The following is a 21,720-nucleotide window of genomic DNA, read 5'->3' as shown; positions in this document are numbered from 1 at the left end:
TCATTGTGAGGGCTCTGCCTTGTTTCCACATTTTCCTGAACAAAGGACTGAAATAGTGGGTATATGCGTCACAAGCCTGTCCTGAACATTGCTCACCCTTTCCTGCACAAATATTTGTAAACAGATTGAGAATTAATGTCCAGCCAACTCAAGACCCTTCATAAAAAAGGGGTTTTATTGAAAACAGGATGGCAATCATTTCCCAGATACGCTGCATACAGGCCTTTAAGATGAGAAACAACGTACATAGCAGGAAAACAGCAACCCGCAGCTGTGCACCGAGCGAGATGCATAAAGCATGGGGGCTTATTATTTTACAGCCTCCACCCCCACAAGCACTCCCTTCTTAGGAAAAAAAAGAAATAATACGACATGAAGTTTCTGGTCAGCACATGATAATTCCCTGGGGTTCATTTATGTACAAAACATACAGCTCCGCTAACACCAACAGCTCAACAATCCTCAATGGGAAAACCTTTCCCCATGCCTCTTTTTCTGTAATATTCTATCATATTTTTCTAATATGCTCTGCAGCACAAGGTAAGAAGGGGGACAGTATATTCTCCCAGTGTTGCTTCCATGCACACCTTGTCTCTTTTGCTTTCCAGTGATCTGCACACACGGAGTATACTGGCAATGCCAACAAGGGCAGCCCATGAGCAGGACTCATAGCTGGGACTCAGCTCCTCCTCCACTTTTTGGCATTAGGACACAAAATACTGTTGGTTTGGTTTTGCTTCCTTTTCTTCAGGAGCAATAACAAGGCCTAAGAGGAAAGGTGGAGCAAACTGGGTTGGTTCCATTTGGAAAGAAGGCGAGGAAGCATCTACTGCAGGACGATAGCATAGATGCAGCCAGACTCCTCTTGGAAATGGACAGACAAAATACAAAGAGGGCAATTCAAATTAGTAACAGTGGGGAAAAGATACAAAGGTGGTTAAACACCATAACTGGGACCCAGAGAGGTCAGGAAGCCTCCAACTCTGGAGATCCTCAAAACTCAACAGCACGCAGCTTGGAGATCCTTGATGTGACCTCAAGACAGGAGTCTCCTACAGTCTTAATTACTATGAGTCTATTATGAGACTGGAGGATGAGAAGAATTTGAACAGAAATGCCTTCCCATTCTGTTACATTGAGCTTTACCTTAGAAAACTCAGCACTCTCCAGGGACATTCTTGGCAAATTAGTGCACTTCCATCACTATCACTTGTTATTTTTGAGATACCACCACTTCTGGACATCACCACCACAGGGTAGCTGAGGCGTGTTCCCAACACTCCTGGGTCCCTTCTGAGCCCCAACACCAGGAAATGGAGGAAACCTTCAGCAAAAGCCTTCCTATGCTTGCACAATCCAAACAGATGCCCTTTGATTTGACTGCAGCAAGGCTTTTGACGTGCTCTTCCATGTTATTCTTGCATCTCAGTTGGGATGGCCCAATGTGGTGAGCAATAAGCTGGATGGGCTACTGGGTTGGTGGTCAGGATCTGAGGGCCATGGCTTGGAGTTTGTACCCCAAATGGGAGCTGGTAACAAGTGGAAAACCCCAGCAGGGTCCGTCCTGCCTCAGGAGTGTAGAATGGGTTGGATTCGATCACCTGGTTCTAAACTCTAAGTTGCTTAGCTTCTCCATCAGTGACTCAGAGGAGGCAACAGAGAACATTCCCAGCCACTCTGCAATCGACACCAAATTGAGGAGCACCAGTCAACACAGTGAGGAGTGGGACTGCAATCAGAAGGGGTCTCAATGTGAGATGGGAGCCTGATAAATGCCAAGGTCCACGCCTGGGAGGAAGAAGCCCTCACCAGGCACCAGTGTGGCTGGGGAGCAGCTCTGAGGATGAGCACCAAGAGTTGGCAGGTGGAGCTGAGCAACCTGCTCCAACCTCACTGTGAGCAGAGGGTGGACGGGTCCTCCTGATTGCCCCCTATATTCCTATATAGGAATCCATCCTCCACGACCCCACAAAATGCTGAGCAGATGCAATGCACTTCCCACAGCTGGGACAAACAGCTTCTTTCTTCCTTTAGCCACTATAACTGCAAAGGGATTGAAAATGAACTCAGTGCTCAGTGTAAACTATCAGTACATTTTCAGCAAACGAAGGCAGAGCTCTGCAAAGCCTTGGGAAAGCAGGGCTGCTGTAACCTCAGGTGACAAGCAGTCTGCATCCGGGCTATTGTAGTAAACGTATGGGGTTTTTTTTCCCCTCCTTCTAACATGTCTGTTTTCCAAGCTGAATATTTTAAGAATCAAGGCTGCCTGTGATCATATCTAGCCGGCTTAGAATGAACACTGATTTCTTTGCTGCTTCTTTGATCGAAGCCAAGTGGTTTTCTCATGGGTAATAAGGTCACAGGGTTAAAAGAGCAATATGACAATTACAAAAGTTAAATCTATTGCCACTACAGACAGACACACTACCCAGGGTCCATTAGCACGTAGTACAGAATGGTTATCACAGGTCACTGACACCAGTTCACTCTAATGGCTTTTCCTGTGTCCTTATCAATGCGGTGCACAAAGTGTCTCACCCTCAGCCTTTCCCTATGATCTCAGTGCTGTGTTTATAGCTATCTAACTCCACCAGGCACCAGTGGGTCAGCCAAGTCAGCAGACAGTGAGATACGCCAGGACAGAGCGATGGGACAATCTGCAAAGTGTCTGAGATGAACAAGGAGTTACCAGAGACTTCAAGAAGGAAATTTTTTCCATTCCCTCCCCCCCCCCCACCCCAGAAAATAAAGGAGTTTAAACTGTTTAAGTTCCCAAGGACACAGAGGGAAAAACTTTACAACCCTGATCTCCAAAATAGAAGTAAAGCCACAGACTTTCCGTGGTACGGTTCGTATTTCAGTATCAAATAAAAGAAACAACTCTAGAGTTACAGAGAGGGAAGAAAAAAAAAGAGAGAGGGTTGGGGAGTGCTTATTATTTGAGTCGTGGTTCCTATAAGGGACTTTCTCACCCCTTAAAGAAGAGCTGTTTTGCACCCTTAGCTAAAGGACAAACGTTTCGGTGCCCGAGAGAGGCTGCAATGGGGCAGAGGTATGGGAAGGTTCTGGGGTCAGAACACAGCAACCCACCGCAGCCAGAAGCAAACACGAGCCCTGGCCTCTCCTCCCAATGCTCTGCGTGGTGAAGAGAAGACAGAACATCATCCCCATCCCTAAAACAGGCAAGCCAGAACTTACCAAGAGAGCGCAGCCAAAGCACGCTGCGTGTATTTTACTACAGGAACCCCACAGACCTTTCATACTGAGTATTTTAAATAGGCTTATTTTGGTTTTTTTTTTCAATTTGCTTTACCTTTTCTTACCTCTCCTAATGCATTTCGTGCATCAAAGCAGCTTAGGGTCAGAGGGGCTCTGGGTAGAAGCAATATAGCTGATAAAAACGTCAGTGGTGAGATATGACAAATTTATAGTAAATACCTGTCAGCTGCTATTTATCTCAATTATCCAGCTCTGGGATTCTCCACAAATCCTCCATCAGCTGCGAGGCAGCTCCACTTTTACACCCGTATTTACATCAGAATCTGCTCCTTTATTTTTTTTTCTTGTTGTCGGTGGGGGTTTTTTTTGGACACTTGTTCTTTACCCTAAAATGACCCCTTTGTAGCTCGGATCAAAGAGCTGGGAGCGTCAATACCAGTGTCTTCACCAACATGTGAAGAACCTCAAAGTAATTGGTTACCAATTAGCATAAACCTTTACAAGAGAAAAACACCTCGCTGAGACGAACCCTAAGAGCTACCAGGCAGCAGCAGGGGCTGAAGCAGGAGCTCCAGGGACCTGAATCACTTTCATCTGCCCCACAGACAACGGCTTGGGAGCGCCCTGCCTGCAAATTATCCTCCCTTTCTCACCTTTCTTTCTTTCTGCTTTAATTCCTTTCTGCTCTCCGTTCGCTCTTTGCTTTCTGACTCGCTACAGCTTATGGGAAACATGAAACAAAAACTGCTTTTCATTTCATGTTATGTAAAGCAAAGCAATTCCATGTCTTGGCCTTGAAATACAAGGCTCCCAACAGCTGTTCAGATGCTCCAGCAGATAAACCATCTGGCCCAAACCTCACCTTTCCTAATTTATTTTGGATATCGATCAAAGCAACCTGAGCATTACATAGACTTTCGTCAAAGACAACATAAAAGATAAAAACGTCAATGGCAAAATCGCTGCACTGAAATCTCCTTGTTTCTTCTTTATATAATAACATCACCATTTTTCAACAAACTTCTCTATTAACTCAAAGAGAAGATGTACCTGATACAAAACAGCCCAGCAGCCTCTTCAGAGGAATGTCCTCAAATAGCTCATCGCTGCTCTACCCAAACCAAAGGGGTTTTTGACACTCAACCCCTGCCAAAAGCAGAGCCAACTTTGTCCACAGAGCCCACAGTGTGCACCCTGACCTTGCTGCCTCTCTCTGTTACTTCTTCATACGGTGTTCCTGGCTTCTGAAGGACCACCATACCCACGGTCTGATTTTTGGGCGGTCCTATGTGGAACCAGGAGTTTGGCTCAATGATTCTTATAGGTCTCTTCCAACTTGGGACATTCTAGGATTCTATGATCCTTATGGGTCTCTTCCAATGTGGGACATTCATAGAATCTTAGAATGGCTCAGGTTGGAAGGGACCTTGAGGATCATACAAGCTCCAACCTCCCACCACACGCAGGGCCACCAACCTCCACATTTCATACCAGCCCAGGCTGCCCAGGGCCCCATCCAACCTGGCCTTCAACACCTCCAGGGATGAACGAGGCATCCACAGCCTCTCTGGGCAGCTGTTCCAGCACCTCACCACTCTCCCTGTAAAGAACTTAGGACATTCTAAGGTCCCATGACCTCTATGGGTCTCTTTCAACTTAGGACATTCTATGATTCCATGCCCCCTGTGGGTCTCTTTCACATTCTATGATCCCATGATCCTTATGGGTTTCTTTCAATTTGGGACATTCTATGATTCCATAACCCTTGTGGGTCTCTTCTAACTCAGAATACTCAATGATTCTAACAGTCCCAGCCTTCTCCAGGTGCTTTTGCTTGTTTCTTTTTCTCTTCCTAATAAAAGGATATTGTACATTTCTCAATGCTACCAGGATGCCCATCAAAATACAAAGTTGCTGAATGGCCAGTGACTCAGACCAACGCGAAACTTCAGCTGTAAAGCCTTATACAAAGCAACTCAATGCACATTTGTCACATAAGGAAATCACAGTCTGGGTAAGAACCTGTCTTTTAGGGACAAAACTCCGAAGTCTTACACGATAGTCAAGAAACCTAAGGGCTAACAGCAATCACTGCACACAGCTGAATGAAGCAACAAAAGCTTATCCAGCAAACACAAAGGACACAACGCGCTCCTGCAATGTTTTGTTCCATCACTCCAAGGATTCAAAGCCTCCCCTACGCCCATGTGTTCCTCGGGACAACGTCTCCAGGGCCATTTCCCACACGACACGGGATCGCCGATGAATGGCCCCATAAAGCATCCCACCGGAGCCCGTCCTGCCGCACCAAGGCCCAGCTCTCCATTAACCACAGCCTGACCCTTGTTCACTTTCTTTCCCCCTCCTCTGCCCTTCCTGAGAAAGTTCAGCGCTTCCTGGAAAAGTCTCGCTGCCGTTTGATATTGTACTTCGCCTTGGTTGCTGAAGGAAGGATTTACAGGTGCCTGGCCCCGTCTGTAAGACCATGACCGAAGGCTGACCTCGCCTTACAATATGTGAACTTCTGCCCTGCTGATAAGGCTGGCAGATATGAGTAGGATTTTTCAAATAATCCTTTGGGAATTTATAAGCAGCACAGCCATAAAACCGAGGTGACTGGAAGGTCGATTTCACTAAAAATAATAAATATCTCAATGTTTATTCAACGTGGGCCTTTTTAACTGCAGGCCAAGCATTTAGATAACGCTATTGTAAATGACAAATATTAGGATTTTTTGGTAACTATTACATTATGATCCTTCCGTCTGACACTGATGTGGTCGTTTCCCTCGACGCGCGCTGGATCTTTGGCATTGTTCAGCTCAAGTTGGGCCTAGAAAGCCAGCTCAGGCTTTGAGCACAGGTCAGAAAAAGGGCAATTTTCTTTTCAGGAGGCTTTTCTAGGGGGGCTCACCTCGTTCTACTCCTATCTCACCAGCACACCTTTTCTCTCTGCTCATTACCATGGCTTTTGGCTGAAATAGGAGAGGGAGGAGGAGAAGGACCGAAGGATCTCAGTGCAGGAGGACAGGACCCAACCCAGAGGGTGGTGAGGCACTGGAACAGGTTGCCCAAGGAGGCTGTGGATGCCCCATCCCTGCAGGCATTCAAGGTTAGGCTGGATGTGGCTCTGGGCAGCCTGGGCTGCTGGTTGGTGAACCCTGCATGTAGCAGCGGGTTGAAACTGGATGGTTATTGTGATCATTTTCAACCCAGGCCATTCTATGATTCTATGATCTGCTGCAGAGCATTGGCCACAATGCCTGGCTTTCCTTCATACGCTTTGGAGAGCTGCACAACCAATCACCTTCCAAGGCAATAAGCAAAGGAACAAGATGGAGAAACAACAAAATTTCAGTTGCACCCTGAGCCCCAAGCCTGCAACATTGCATAAACGTGAACCTTTCCAATGCACAAAACTGCTACGTCCAACCATGAGAGTTCCTCACCCTTCCCATAAGAGCACTATGCATAATTACGCAGGCATATACCCCTGCATTAACAACAACAAAAAAACCCAACCTGTAAGCTACACAAATGGGATTCCTAAGGCTGTTTTCATTATACATAGACTTCACTGAAGTTTCTCCAAATAAAGTGACACTTTGAAAGGCACAAAGCATTTCAACCCAGTTGTAATCTTCAATTAGCACACTCCCTGCACCGGGCTTCCAGTGCCGGCTCTGAGTGGGAGCCTTTGTCCAAGATAAACAGAGTAACACATTTTGGGTAGGTTAACTTATTCATTCCGCTACAGAATCATGGCCATGGAGCCAAATTACATAATTATTAACAGATGAAGGCACAAAAAAAAAAGATTTTACATAAATGTTTTTTATGACAATTCTTTTCCTTTTGCAAATTCGTTTGTATGCCTTGCTGGAGAGCCTGTCTTTCAGAAGTGCCTCTAAAAACAATGCTCTCTCAAGCCTGGCTCCGCAGAGGAAGGGGAGGAAAGCTGCTAACAGAGCTGTGCTTTCATGTGCTGCCTGGCTTCCCGTTGCCCAGCTGCAGGAGAGAGCCTTGGAGAGCTCAGCAGAAGACATTACCAGCATTAAGGAACAGATGCATTAAGGAACACAGGTTTGGGGGTCGGGAGATTTGTATGCTGCATGGCTCATACATTGCCAAAGGTGTGCTGAAAATTAAAAGTCAAGGTGCAAGCTACAAAGGTCACCTTATCACAGAACGGCTTGGCCAGCAAGCAAATGCAAGCACAGAGCACCTCCAGTCCAGACACATTTTCCAGTGCTTGTAAAGGAGAAAAAGCCCAACTGTTGGGGAACTGGACGTGGCACAGTGACACTTGGGGTTTGGTTGGACAGCAGCAAGCATAACTCTAGCAAAACTTCTCCAAAGCGCTACAAATAAGATCTCTAAAACCATTTCTCCCCTCAACCTCTCAGTTTGCACTGAATAATGAAGTTACTGAGGTCAGAGGAGGGTTCTTTCAGGATGAATCTGTGCCAAAGGTATAAGCACTGGGCCTGCAAACCCAAGGACTGCAGCAGTGGGAGAAAATACCCCCTTATGTCTCAGCAGGCTGCCAGCAGCAGGGCTCACTCACCAGCACGGTGTAGATGTGCAGGCAGCGGTACACGGGTGAGAAGTCCACCAGCTCCTGGGCCCCAGGCACCTGGAAGAGAGCAGGAGGTCAATATGAGGTGCAGGTCCACCCACCCCAATGAGAATCAGTTGCAGCTCAAAGGTCTGCAAGACTGAGAGATGCACTGAGATTTCAGGGCTGCAGCAATCGCAGCGATTCTTGACACCTGTCTACATATGTGCACATACAATCCTACAAGTTTCTCAGAGCAGAAAACCATCACTGAATATCATTTTTGTTCCATTTGAGCTTCCCTCTGAAATCACATTCATTTTGCATCCTTTTGTTAACCCGCTCAGCAGAGATTTAATTTTGATCGTATAAGTTTAGGCACCCTTGGCACCCATGCAACATAACAACAACAGCCTTTCTCTGTATTTTTAGTTTGATTTCTTTAAAAACATGAATTCTTCTTTTGCTTTTTGAGATAATAAGACACACAGACTCCAGCACCTTTCAACAGCAGTAGTGAGCCTCTGGTAGGGACAAGGAAGCACAGTTTGGAAGGGTGGGACAGAAGGAGAGAGGGTAAGAGGAAGATCAGAGAGGAAATTTGCATACAAGAAGCTTCTGTCCTTTGGATATGTTGAAGCCAACACAGCATTAAGCTTTTTGGCCAAGGCATAAAGCTAAAGCAACCCTCCTTCTCCCCCAAAATCCAGAGAGGAAGGGAGTGTTCTGTTGACATGCGGTGGAAAAAAAAAAGGGGAAAGATGAAAGGGCCCAATGGACAGGCCTGGGAAACATGTTTATTTTTAATTATGCTTAAGAGGCATTTTGCTAAAAAGGAGGTAGGACGGAGCAGGGAGAAAGCTGTGGCTGGATGAGGGCATGCCAATCTCCACCAGCGCTGCCCAAAGCACCTGGGGTGAGCAGCAAAGGCTTTGGGAAGGGGAGTGCAGAACAGGCTTGGAAAGGGAAACGTGGGGATTTCTTTAGAGCACTTCAGGCTGAGGAATCCTAGAGTGCAAAACCTCCAGAGATGGCGACAAGAAGGCAGAGGAATGCCAGGACACGCCAGGCCCAATCATCCCCAGTGACCACCACCAGCATTGGGAGCTGCATGGGATGGATGTGAGAGCTCCCTGTGCTCTCCTAAGCGAGGGGAGATCTGTCATCCCCTCCCACCACCATCACAGCAGGAGATTTATGTTTTCCTATCAAGTTGAATTCAGGATCAGAAGGTTTTGCTCCTCTCGGATTTGGGGCATTAGCTGAACGCGGCCCGCAGGGGAATATTTCTGATAAAGATTCATGAAATCGGGTTATTGCCAAAAATGGAGCTCACTCCTCCAGAGAAATTCTTTCAAACCAGACTGCAGCATTTTCACAGCCTCTGATCTTCTGTAAAAGCTTTTAAGCCCACACACATGCTCACCAAGAATACGCTGGACGTTCCTGCAGACTTAATATCTGAGACATCAATAATTTTAATATTGCTAATCCACTTAGAAGGCTCCCAGACATGGCTGCGTGCAAAACCTGGAATGCAATCGTGAGAAAACGAGCACCCAAACCTTGTGCTGAGATCCTACCTATGAAGTTTGAAGGAGCACCTTGTCCACATCCAGCCCCACAGCAGCACTGTGCCACTGGAACCCATTTCAGCCTCTGCAAGCATCCCCATTCATTGCAGGCAGTGAGACCAGATGGCCTTTAAGGTCCCTCCCAACTCAAACCATTCTATGAATCCATGATCAGTGCAGATCTATTGCAGTTTCAGCACATTGGGCAGTAAGAGCTGCTTTCTAAGGCAAAGAGAAGGCACATTCATGGTTTTCCAAACAGGAATCCACTTTCCCCAATGGAATCTCATGCAACTCTCCCCATACCCCAACACAAAGGAAACATGGGCATCCTTCAGGTTGAGCACTTCCCCTTAAGCACCTATTTGAGTTTCTTCCCCAGCATTCAGAAACAGAAATAAACCTCAACAGAACCAATTACTCCTCCAACATCTCCACTTCTCCCTAATCTTTCCCCCCCCCCCCCCTTTTAGTTTGTAGAACAAGGAGTTGATTCATTTTGTCCAGGGTTCTCCTGTTCCGCAGACCTCGTTCCCAAACCCCGCATTCGGCACGTTCACAGTACAGACCTGTCAGCCTCTGCAAACAGCCCAACCCCTGCCTTCTGCAGGAGCACTTTCAGTTGGGTTCAATGCTGACTGTAGCAAATTTAACCCATTAGAGCCATGTTTTCAGTGTAAATGTTCATCTGCAGCTGACACGGTCACAACCATGTGCCAGAGATGGCTCGGTGGATGCCCCATCCCTAGAAATACAGCTGGAAACAGCTCTGACCAACTGATAGAGTTGTAGCTGTTCCTGTTCACTGCAGGGGAGCTGGACCAGATGGCCTCTAAGGGTCCTTTTCAACACCAATTGATTCTATGATGATTCTATGATGTCTCTGATGAGAGATGCTCCGTTCTGGTTCTATACAAATTTGCTATACAATGGCTTTAATCTAGGAAGTATTACTTTTCAGAAAGGGTGGTCAGGCACTGGAATGGATGCCCAGGGAGGTGGTGGAGTCATCGAGCCTGGGGGTGTTCAAGGAAAGGCTGGATGTTGTGTTGAGGGACATGGTTTAGTGGGAGCTACTGGGAATAGGTGAACGGTTGGACTGGATGATCTTGAAGGTCTTTTCCAACCTTGGTGATTCTATGATTCTATGATTCTCCGATCCTTGCTGCTTTCTGATGTAATGACATGACACAAGCATAGATACATTTGCTCCTATTTCATTAGGAAAGAAAAATCCACTTTGAAACACCAGGATTTGTGAGCCAGAAACACAGGTTATTGATCTGTCACTTTGACCCATTAACCCAAGTACATGGGCTCACTGGTGCAGATCACAGAATCATAGAATGCCTTGGGTTGGAAGGGACCTCAAGGATCATCAAGCCCCAATCCCCCTCACTGCATGCAGGGCCACCAACCTCCACAAATCATAGCAGACCAGGCTGCCCAGGGCCACAAACAACCCGGCCTTCAACACCTCCAGGGATGGATGGGGCATCCACAGCCTCTCTGGGCAGCTGTTCCAGCACCTCACACATCTCATAGTAAGGAACTTTCCCCTGATATCCAACCTCAATCTTCCCTCCCTCAACTTCAAACCATTTCCCCTTGTCCTGCTGCTATCTACCCTTTCACAGAGCTGACACCCCTCCTGTCTATAAGCTCCCTTTAGGTACTGCAGGCTGCACTGAGGTCACCCCGCAGCTTCTCTTCTCCAGGCTGAACAAGCCCAGCTCCCTCAGCCTGTCTTTGTAGGGGAGGTGCTGTAGCCCTCTGAACATCTTTGCAATGAACGCATGCACACACAGTACTGCAGCCACAAGTCCAGTCTATGACATTTAGCACCCCAGCTCTCTTCACATGGTATAGACACTGGAGAAGACCTCTAAGCTCACCCTCTGACCACGTCCCTCAGTGCCCCATCTCCACAGTTTTGGAACTTCTCCAGGGATGGTGACCCCACCACTCCCTGGGCAGCATTGCCAGTGCCTGACCAACATTCAGAATGTGTTCACTTTACAAAATAAGCCCCTACTGCTGAAAGAAGCATTGGTTTGGTGTACCTTCAACAATTCTCATCTTATCTCTCTGGGTACCAGCAGCCTGGGAGCTCTTGGAGGACGCTCAGAGCATTGCAGTACTGGAAGCTGCCACATCGTCCTGCAGACTGATCTCATTCTGGCTGACATTGGAGACAGCAGGCAGACAGCTTTGTCTGGGAACAAAAAGTTTTCTCTCCATGTCCAAGATGGTTTTTTTGTTGTTGTTTTTTTGTGTGTGTGGAATTACTAGTGAGAGCAAGCAGAAAGTGGAGGCTGATGGCACCCAACGCAGCCATTTATCAGGAAAAGCTGAGAGAGCCTCTCTGGGGTCCCAATTCTCGTTCCCTAAACTGTCATCAATCTCTCACCTTCACCTAGAGAATTACAACACTCCTACAGTCAGGTCAACCTGAAAGAATGACAGAAGTATGATGAGTTTTGGCTACACCTCACACCTGCTGATGTCCTCAGTGCCAAACTTCCTCTCCAAACACAGAACCGTCTGGAATTTGTAGATTTGTTCTTCAGTGAGAGATGAGGGGCTGTTACTCTTTCCTTACAACCTTCCCTCTCCCACAGAGGAGAACCAGGAGGTCCATTCCCACCCAACCACGTCACAAATGCCTGGCCAGACTTCTGGGGAACAAGAAGAAATGAGGGAGAATGCAGGCGAGCTTTGACGTGATGGATTCAACGGGATGGCAAAAGAAAAGTCACTGGAAACAAGAAGAATCTGGATGAGCTTTGTAGTAAAAAGCATCCAGAACACTACAAAGGGAGCAGCTGGCACACACTGAGCAGGCCATGGAGCTGCTCAGTATGAAACACTGATCCTCCTCCTACCACTTGACATTCATAAAAACTGAACTCAAGTCATCTCCCAGCTCGCTTTACAGCTGTGCCCACGCTCTTGCTCTCATTACAGTGGGAGCTTCCACCACAGTGAAGCATCTGTCTGGACTATGATGTCTCCAGAGTGCAGAACTCTAATGGAGTGGGGAACCACGCCTCACAATGGTCTTCTTGAATGCAGCTGGCACTGCTCCCCATTGCTGCCCAAGAGAGAAAACGATCTACATAAAAAATAAATGCAACAGTAGAAGCAAAACTCTTCTGGTCCTCTGTTCCTTTCAAAGCTTCTCTTGTTAATTCTGTTCCTGGATGAAGGGGGGGAGGAACTCTGAGATCTCTGAAGCAGTCCATCCAGCCTCGATGGAAAACTCTGTATCGCAGCCTGCTGCAGGGCTCAATTATTTCCCAGAGATTAAAAGGATTGTATTTAACCCACTTTTTGCAGATTCAGCCAGGGAGGGGATCAGAAGGTCTCTCCTGCCAAACACTTCACAAGAACCACCTCTGAATATCATTCTGTTTTCAGCTCTGAGTAGGACTGGGGGCAGGAACCCTTCATTCCTCCCTCCCAGATTCACCCACCACTGGCTGTCCTCCAAACAGAAGTCTCAAGCTCTGCCCTAGCAGTACTTTGCCTTTTGTCACTACACAGAGGAGATAACTGGAAGGTGCAGAGATCAAGCTACCAGTTGAAAAGGTGGAAGCATCAGCCATGGAAAACAATATTCATGTTGCCCTATCACTGACAGAAACCTCACCAAAGAGTTTAGCATTGACAGTGTATACCTGTACCAGTTTGAGCTGGGATTAAGTGAATTACTGCCCTCCCTGCTTCTCACTGTGCTTTTATTGAGTAGGCTGAGAGGGGACACAGCTGTGATACCAAACCCAAACTGACAAAAGAGACATTCCATACATCGTGCTCAGCAATGAAATATTGGGGAAATTTGAGGATCGTTTTGTTTTGCTTCCCCAGAAAATGTCCACTGCTTGGAGACTGGCTGGGCATCCATCTGTCGGCGGGATGTGGGCAATGACTGAGTCTGCACCAACAGCAGGGTTTCTTTTCTCTCTTTGCTTATGAAGCCACCTATACAATCAGCCCATGAGTTCTCCCACTTTTGTCCCTTAGACCACATCCAACCTACTGGAGGTGAGAAGGGGGAGTGGGTGAGCAGCTGGGGGGGTTCTCAGCTGCTGGCTGAAGTCACTCTCAGTTATAACACAAATACTGATCCCTTGGGTTTAACAACTCTACTACCAGATGATAGGATCATACAATGGCCAGAATAGAAAGGGTTGGAAGGGACCTCAAGGATCATGAAGCTCCAACCCCCTGACACAGGCAGGGCCACCAACCTCCACATTTCATACAAGACCAGGCTGCCCAGGGCCACAAACAACCTGGCCTTGAACACCTCGGGGCATCCACAGCTTCTCTGGGCAGCTGTTCCAGCACCTCACCACTCTCTCTGTCAAGAACTTCCCCCTCACATCCAACCTCAATCTTTCCTCCCTTAACTTCAAACCATTTCCCCTTGTCCTGCTGTTATCTACCCTTTCACAGAGCTGATTCCCCTCCTGTCTGTAGGCTCCCTTTAGGTACTGAAAGGCTGAAATGAGGTCACTCCGCAGCCATTTCTTCTCCAGGCTGAACAAACCCAGCTCCCTCAGCTTGTCTTTGTAGGGAGATGCTCCAGCCGTCTGCCCATTTTTGTGGCTCTCCTCTAACCCTCTCCAGCAGCTCCCTGCCTTTCTTGTATTGGGGGCCCTAGACCGCCATCCATTTGCACTCAAAAAGGAAAAATAAATGGGAGAAGAAGATGGGAAGGTTGAAGATGACGACAGTGGAGGGGGGAGAAGACAATGATGGAGGGGGAGAAGCAGCATAAAAAAAAGACAAAGACAAAAAGAGAAAAACGTAAGAAAAACAAACAAACAAACAAACAAAACGAAATAGAAGAAAACTAAAAATGAAAAAAGAAAAAAAAAAAAAAGCAGAAGAAAACAAAATAAATAAATAAGAAAATCAACAACCGAAGAAAAACCCATTAAATAAAACAAAATAGCTCTCTTTCCAGAGAAAAGAAACCCGGAGGGCAAGGAGTTTGGGGAAGCGCCGCAGCGGGACCCGCCCGCCCCGTTTCATCACCACGGACAGCGGCCGCTGCCGGGCAGCTGCGGGTGGAGCTCAGAGCGCCGGCAACCGGGAGGCGATCCAAAGTGGGGAGATGATCCTAAATGGGGAGGTGATCCTAAATGGGGAGGTGATCCTAAATGGGGAGATGATCCAAAGTGGGGAGGTGATCCTAAATGGGGAGATGATCCTAAATGGGGAGATGATCCTAAATGGGAAGGTGATCCTAAATGGGGAGATGATCCTAAATGAGGAGGTGATCCTAAATGGGGAGGCGATCCAAAGTGGGGAGGTGATCCTAAATGGGAAGGTGATCCTAACTGGGGAGGTGATCCTAAATGGGGAGGTGATCCAAAGTGGGGAGGTGATCCTAAATGGGAAGGTGATCCTAAATGGGGAGGTGATCCAAAGTGGGGAGATGATCCTAAATGGGGAGGTGATCCTAAAAGGGGAGATGATCCTAACTGGGGAGGTGATCCTAAATGGGGAGGCGATCCAAAGTGGGGAGATGATCCTAAATGGGAAGGTGATCCTAAATAGGGAGGTGATCCAAAGTGGGGAGGTGATCCTAAATGGGGAGGTGATCCTAAATGGGGAGGTGATCCTAAATGGGGAGATGATCCTAAATGGGGAGGTGATCCAAAGTGGGGAGGTGATCCTAAATGGAGAGGTGATCCTAAATGGGGAGGTGATCCTAAATGGGGAGGCGATCCTAAATGGGGAGGCGATCCAAAGTGGGGAGATGATCCTAAATGGGGAGGTGATCCTAACTGGGGAGGTGATCCTAAATGGGGAGGTGATCCTAAATGGGGAGGTGATCCTAAATGGGGAGGTGATCCTAACTGGGGAGGTGATCCTAAATGGGAAGGTGATCCTAAATGGGGAGGTGATCCTAAATGGGGAGATGATCCTAAATGGGGAGGTGATCCTAACTGGGGAGGTGATCCTAACTGGGGAGGTGATCCTAAATGGGGAGATGCTCCTAAATGGGGAGGTGATCCAAAATGGGGAGATGCTCCTCAGCTGAGGGTTACTGCACTGTGCTGCACGAATTGCGGTATTCATCTCCCCTCCTTGGTATTTACACCATCCAGTGGAACAGGAGGGATCTGAACTGTGCTACAGGCTTCGTTCCTTGTTAGGAAGCAGTGATCTGGGATGGAGAGGAAAGAACCCAACAGAACAAACTTGGGAAAGGCATGGAACTGTGGCACAGATGAGGGAAAGGACCCTCGACAAGTTGAGCAGTAGGCACAGAACCTCATGAGGTTCTACAAAGTCGAGCACAAGGTCTGCACCTGGGCTGCTGCAAGCTCTGCTATCAGCACAAGCTGGGAATTGTGAGGATGGAGCACAGCCCTGCCAAAAAGGACCTGGGGGTACTGGTGGGTAGGAAGCTGGACATGAACCAGCAATGTGCCCCCACAGCCCAGACAGTCAACATCATCCTGGGCTGCATCCAAAGCAGCGCAGCCAGCAGAGCAGAGAGCTGATCCTGCACCTCTACTTTGTGCTGGGAAGGCCTCACCTGGAGCAATGCATCCAGATGTGGAATCCTCAGCTAGGGAGGGACTGCAGTGTGACCAGAGGAAGGCAACAAAAATGATCCCAGGGATGAAACACCTCTCCTACCAGGACAGGCTGTGCAGCCTGGAGAAGAGAGGGCTCCAGGGAGACCTGAGAGCAGCCTTCGGTATCTAAACAGGCTGTGAGAAGGAAGGGGACTCTGTAGCAGACTCTGTAGCAGAGTCTGTTATGACAGGACATGGGGAAACCATTTCAAACTCAAAGAGGGGAGATTCAGACTGGATATAAGGGGAAAGTTTTTTGCACGAAGGGCAGTGAGGCATTGGCACAGGTGACCCAGAGAGGTGGTGCCACTTGGAGACACCCAAGGTCAGGCTGAATGGGGCTAGGAGCACCAGGTGGAGCTGTGGATGTCCCTGATCGTTGCAGGGAGTGGGACCAGATGCCCTTTAAAGGCCAGTCCAACCCAAATCAGTTCTACTACGAGAAATCACTGTTAAAGAAAGGGCCAGCAACAGAAACACACCAGGAACTACAATGCATCCTCAAAAATTCTGTCCTAATGAAACTCTCCTCAGCATAAAGCATGCATCTGCCACAAGACTCACTGCAAAAAAGCTCAATATCAATATCCTGTGTGCTGTGCGGTAATTTATCTGCTTTGAAAGGCCACAGAGCTGCAGGACTGAAGGCAGGAGCTGCTCTGCTCTCCTACTACACTAAGCATCTCTGCTGAGCCTGCTAGCAAGGACAGAAGTGCAAAATGACCCAACTCAGAAAGGCTCCACCGTCTGCTCAGCATCTTTATGGCGTGCTGCACAGGGGCAGCAAACACTGAGCGAGGTGTGAGCACCAAGACACAGCTTATCACCCCAATGCCCTGAGTTTGATGGCATCCAGTTACCTCTTCATCCTCCTCCTCATCTTCAACATCCAGGATACCCGAATCCTGCTCAGACATGGGGCTAGTGTTCTTTACCTCCAAATCTGAGCCTGCGCAGCCTTCTTTCTTGGACTTCTTCCCCCCGCTTATCCTGGGGTGCTGCGATACAATATTGTCCAGGTTTCTTTGCTGCTGTGCCTAGAAAAAAAGCAGATTTCAAGCTTTACGACAGCATCCTCGGACGTATTTTTTTGGCCAAAAGATGCAATCAGTCATGAAATACGACAAATGAGACAAAATAAAACACACACACTTAATGGAACTTTGAAATGTTATGTTTTTCCAAACCCAGATATTCCAAAGAAACAGAAGATTCATTTCAAAACCATTCCAGGGATTATGCAACAATACAAACAATATTCTGACTCTTCACAAATCAAAATGCCAAACCCATCGTCCTGCCATATTGATCTATTTACAGCACAGACGCAGAAATATTAGCCCATAGGCCATGTGGTGACTGTCACAAGCTAAATTAAAGGACCTACTTAACCGTTGGATTTGTTCCTCTTTTCAACCCGTGTCAGCACAAAACATTCCACATCTGGACCCCAGAGGTTCCTGAAAGCATTTTTGTGGTACCCCAGGAGATCTTAATTGCGGTGCTGCTGATTTACAGAACGATCTGTGCAAGGTATTCAACCAGGATGCTCGGCCTGGGAGAAGGCCACGGCTCGTGGAGCAAAGCATGTGGCCCCAGTGCAGCTCCCTCAGCCCTGGGCTCCCTTTGTAGCAGACAGCAAGTTGCTGCAAAGCTTTCTTGGCTTCTAAGACCAAAAATCAATTAGCCCCAATTGCCCAAGAGCAGAAAATGAGCTTCGAGCTGGAGCACAAGGAGGAGCAATGGCTGTGCTGGAACCTCCAATGTCAGGCCGGACACCATGGAGAGCACAAACCTTCCAAACGATTTCCTTGTCAACGCTGACCAAGGATTCACATCCCACCAAAAGAATTTCTGAGTGAGTTTTAATTCCACAGCCTCTCTCAGCTCAGCTCCCTTTCGAATCCCTCCCTGGGAAGAAACACCCCACAGACAGATCACTGGTGCAGATCTGAAGAATACTAAAACCGAGCGCGGCGCCGATCTCTCCATCCCTACAAAACCCACCGTGCTGCAAGGCAAAGCCCACCCTGCATACATCTGCACACCAACCAGCTTCACCACAGCTACCAAACGGGGCAACGATTGCAAAACTGAACGTATAAACGACACGGGCCGTGGCTGCAGCAGGGTTGGAGCGATGGAACGGAGCGCCGTGCAACAGCCCAATCTTGACCTCTAGTGGTTGGAACGATGTAGGATCTCTGCAAGTGCTGCTGTTAGGAGAGCAGTAAGGGCTAAGCAAGGGGACTAACAAATGGGCTCCTTTGGAAGATCTCTTCAGGGAGGAATCTCAACTGTAGGGATTTTTTGCAACAGAGCCAAAAAGGCCAAGCTCTGTGTTAGCGCTGCTCAAGACAAATTTTGCTAGCAACGTCAATACTTGAAGCAATTGGGGAAAAGTGGCCTTTTTTGCATTAGAAATCTCTAACTTCAGAGACACTGCTCTATAGAAAGGCATTGCAACACCATATAAAGGGAATTAGGACTTCAAAAAGGGGAGTGAGCTCTTGGTCCTTCTGAAGCCCACACAACAAAGAGGTCCGAGCTCAGCTCTCCTCTCAGATACACCCACTAATGACATAAGTTACTCAACCAAAGTGTACTGAAGTTATAATGCTGGATCCACTGTAAATCACACCAAAAGCAAGCTCAGCGCGCTCATTAAATTCACTCAAATTTATGTAATTTTTTTTTCCCGCCTCTAAAAAGAGAAGGAAAAAGAATGGGAAAATGCAAAGTTTTACATCAAACATTGAGCTTCATACAGATCATTAACAGGGTGTAGGCAGATCACAGGATGAGAAGTGGTCATGGGAGAAGAACAAGCTGGACTAGCAAGCGGAAGGACGCAGTCCTTGGCTTCAACCTTCAGTGCCCAAACCACGAGCACACAACACTCTGCATTTTAGGCTGAGCATGGAATTAAGTCTCCCCGGAGGACCCTGCAAATGTCCTTGGGAAGCACAGTGCCTTGCCACCCAATGGCTTTCCAAAGCCTTTCCAAACATGAGGTGTTACTACATGAACACAGGAACAGGAGCTGAATGTCCCTGTTCATTGAGGGGGGTGGGACCAGGTGGCCTTTAAGGGTCCCTTCCAACTCAAACCATTCTATTCAAGGCCAGGTTGGATGGGGCACTGGGCAGCCTGGGCTGCTATGAAATGTGGAGGTTGGTGGCCCTGCTTGTGGTGGAGGGGTTGGAGCTTGGTGATCCTTGAGGTCCCTTCCAACCCAAACCATTCTGTGACTCTATGATTCTATGATTTAAGGTCCCTTCCGACCAAAGCCATCCCATGATTCCTTCAGCCACGCTCACAGGAGGTGCACACAGCAGCACATAACGTCTACGGATGAGTAGAATTCATATGAAGAATGAAAAGCATGAAAGCTTGCCCCAGGAAAAGTCACTGCTCCAACTCAAGGAGTTCAACATCTCAAACAAAGGCCACGTTTTGCATTTTGCATCGTTTTGATTTTGTTCAGGAACTGAAGCTCACAAAAACTGACAGCATTCCAAGTCCACAGCAGGGAAAACAAAAGTGTGTGTGCCACCTCCTGAGGAATAAAAGAACCCAGAGGGAATCCCAGTGTCCTCTGAACTTTCCAGCCCACCAAAAGCAATTTCAATTTGGGGAATTTGGAAAAGTCCTGTGTGAGAAGAGGTTTCCCAGCACTTTTAAGCCTGATCACTGAAATGCAATGGAACACCAACCAGGGAGACACCAAAGAACACCAACACAGCACAGTGGCTGTTCCTTCCATAGGGCACTGAGTGCGTCCCCCCATCCCACCCCACATCCCTCCAGCCCCAGCCCTGTAACCCAGGTGTGATGCTGGAGCTGCACAACCAGAAAGAACAGTAATTGCTTTTCCATTAACAGTAGGGCATTCCCCCCACCCCCACTCTTGGCAGGAAACAATATGGACTGAAGTGACCTACAAGTGAGAAATATCAAATTTTCTTTAACTTCGGGCAGGCCTGGGTGAAGTCACCGAGGTTTCAGTTTCACCTTGAGAAAAAGAGAGAGCTGGGGAGAGGCCCAGAGGAAGCAGCTAAAGAGAAATTTGGGCTTCACCGCAAGGAACTCACGCTCAGACCTTCTCTCTTTCCCTCCCAGACCCGCTCCCTCCCGGGCCGGGGTGCAGCAACACAACTATGCAATATATTTGACGTTGCCCATAAAGGATGAAAAACGACCTGCGGAGCAGGAACATTTGGATTTTAATGTTCTGTTTCACATAAAGGCATCTGCAGGGAGCCCAATGAGGAGGCACACTTGAGGAACCACATCAAAGCAGGGGCGACACTCCAGCGTGCCCCCTGAAAACACAGCAACCTGTGGCTATGGGGGAGGAGAAGAGCCCTCCAGGGACAAAAATAAAATAAAAAACCCCCTCTACCTTTTGGTGTGGTTTACATGAAAGCGAGTGCGTTTTCGTATCCTTTGGTAAAATTGCCTCTGTTATACAAGACTATCAATCTCTCTGCTCTCTGCTTAACGTGACAATAAAGTTTAGAAACCAAATGTGTGTTCGTAGCTAGCGTTACATTTAGCAATAACGCACGAAGCGTTTGCTTCACGTAGCTGGGGCTGCCTCCAAGCACAGCCACCCTCTGGCCCGTGCACAGCACTCAGCCAGCAGACACAACCCGAACACAAACCCTATTTCCAGGCTGATTCAAAAGCAAACACAGCTTCCCCTCTCCAGCCTGTAGCTTCAGGTCATTTGATGCTGGTTGTCATATCCAGATCAGCACTGCCCGTAGCACAGCACAGGAGCTGCTGCTCAGGCTTTGTTGGCTGAATACTGAATCAATCCTTTTGGCTGCCATCCCTTCAGAAACAGAGGAGAGAAAGAATTGGGGGGAAAGCGGTCCTAGCCGTATTACGTTCCCCCAAGCTGTCCACTTTCACACTGCCACATGCCCCTCTACTAAATGCCCAACCTTACATGATGTGGCTTTGGGGGTTTGCCATTCAAGTCTGTCTCTCAAGAGTCCTAAATGTGAGGAGCTGTGGGTGCCCCATCCCTGGAGGTGTTTGAAGCCAGGTTGGATGGGGCCCTGCACAGCCAGTGCTGGTGGGGGCAACCAGCCCACGGCAGCGGGTTGGAGCTCCATGACCTTTAAACCCAAGCCATTCTGTCATTCTGTGTAATACTGATCCCAATAGTTGCCATCCCTAAGCTGCAGCACCAAGTTCTGCCAAGCCACTGCAATTCAGGTAAGCCATCGAGAGCCCAGTCTAGGTGTGCTAAGGGAGAGAGAAATCAAATGCATTGGCTTAACCCACTGGGAGCAGAGCTATCCAAAGCTCTCCAAAGGAACAAAGGGAACCCAGCCCCACAGCCATCCCACACGGCTGGGTTGGAGCAGCAAGGCAGCCATGGGCTCCCCCAGCTCTGCCTCCAGAAAGCCACACACCAAAAGGGAAAGTTGCTGCACCTCCTACACGGCGAATGAGCTCCTTTAAAACTCAATTAGCTTTTTATAGGTTTTTTATGACTTTGTCTTGTTTTCTGCCTCGCTTTGCCAATGTTGACAGTGAGTCTTACCTCCCGTCACCTCCACCCACCAACGAACTGACAATATTTACTTCTTAGAAGAATCTAATTAGCTCTTTCCTGATGAGACAGTAGATAAGGCACAGCAAAAGAGGTTCTATTATTCAGACAAGGTTGCAGTGCTGCTGTGGTTGGCTTCGGTGGTTTTGATTACTTACTGAACGTTCGCTGCCGTGATTGTTTTATGGACCCCTCTAA

The 21,720-nt window shown here is 47.9% G+C and overlaps 2 protein-coding genes across 6 annotated transcripts in view; one reads left to right on the top strand and one right to left on the bottom strand.

Moving 5' to 3' along the window:
• The window catches only part of EXOC6B (exocyst complex component 6B), a 246,665-nt gene that overhangs the window by 127,059 nt on the left and 97,886 nt on the right, over positions 1-21,720 (bottom strand). For 2 of the 3 annotated variants that reach the window (XM_048943630.1, XM_048943631.1), the window contains exons 7-8: positions 16,814-16,990; positions 7,787-7,855 (exon numbers count right to left, since the gene is read on the bottom strand). In XM_048943630.1, the coding sequence (XP_048799587.1) occupies positions 7,787-7,855; positions 16,814-16,990 (246 nt within the window). The remainder of the gene's footprint in view (positions 1-7,786; positions 7,856-16,813; positions 16,991-21,720) is intronic. The other variant, XM_048943632.1, reaches the window with a different exon arrangement.
• On the top strand, positions 14,222-16,087 carry LOC125692743 (uncharacterized). 3 transcript variants are annotated; one of them, XM_048943670.1, is made up of 3 exons: positions 14,222-14,512; positions 14,621-15,214; positions 15,287-16,087. In XM_048943670.1, exons 1-3 carry the CDS (start codon positions 14,477-14,479, stop codon positions 15,407-15,409), a joined length of 753 nt encoding a protein of 250 aa, XP_048799627.1. In that variant the 5' UTR covers positions 14,222-14,476; the 3' UTR covers positions 15,410-16,087. The 3 variants fall into 3 exon arrangements, with proteins under 3 accessions (XP_048799627.1, XP_048799626.1, XP_048799625.1); XM_048943669.1 differs by having other exon boundaries at positions 14,693-16,087; XM_048943668.1 differs by having other exon boundaries at positions 14,621-16,087.

Source organism: Lagopus muta, chromosome 4 (assembly GCF_023343835.1).
Source record: "Lagopus muta isolate bLagMut1 chromosome 4, bLagMut1 primary, whole genome shotgun sequence".
Lineage (NCBI taxonomy): Eukaryota > Metazoa > Chordata > Aves > Galliformes > Phasianidae > Lagopus > Lagopus muta.
The sequence above is the reverse complement of the archived record's forward strand: the minus strand, read 5'-3'. Positions and strand labels throughout refer to the sequence as shown.

Excerpts from the sequence above, each read along its gene's own strand:
- LOC125692743 (XM_048943668.1), top strand. The coding sequence starts at position 14,477 with ATGATCCTAAATGGGGAGGTGATCCTAAATGGGGAG. Across the intron at positions 14,513-14,620 it reads AGGTGATCCTAAATGGGGAG|ATGATCCTAAATGAGGAGGT; the intron begins GTGATCCTAAAT and ends CTAAATGGGGAG.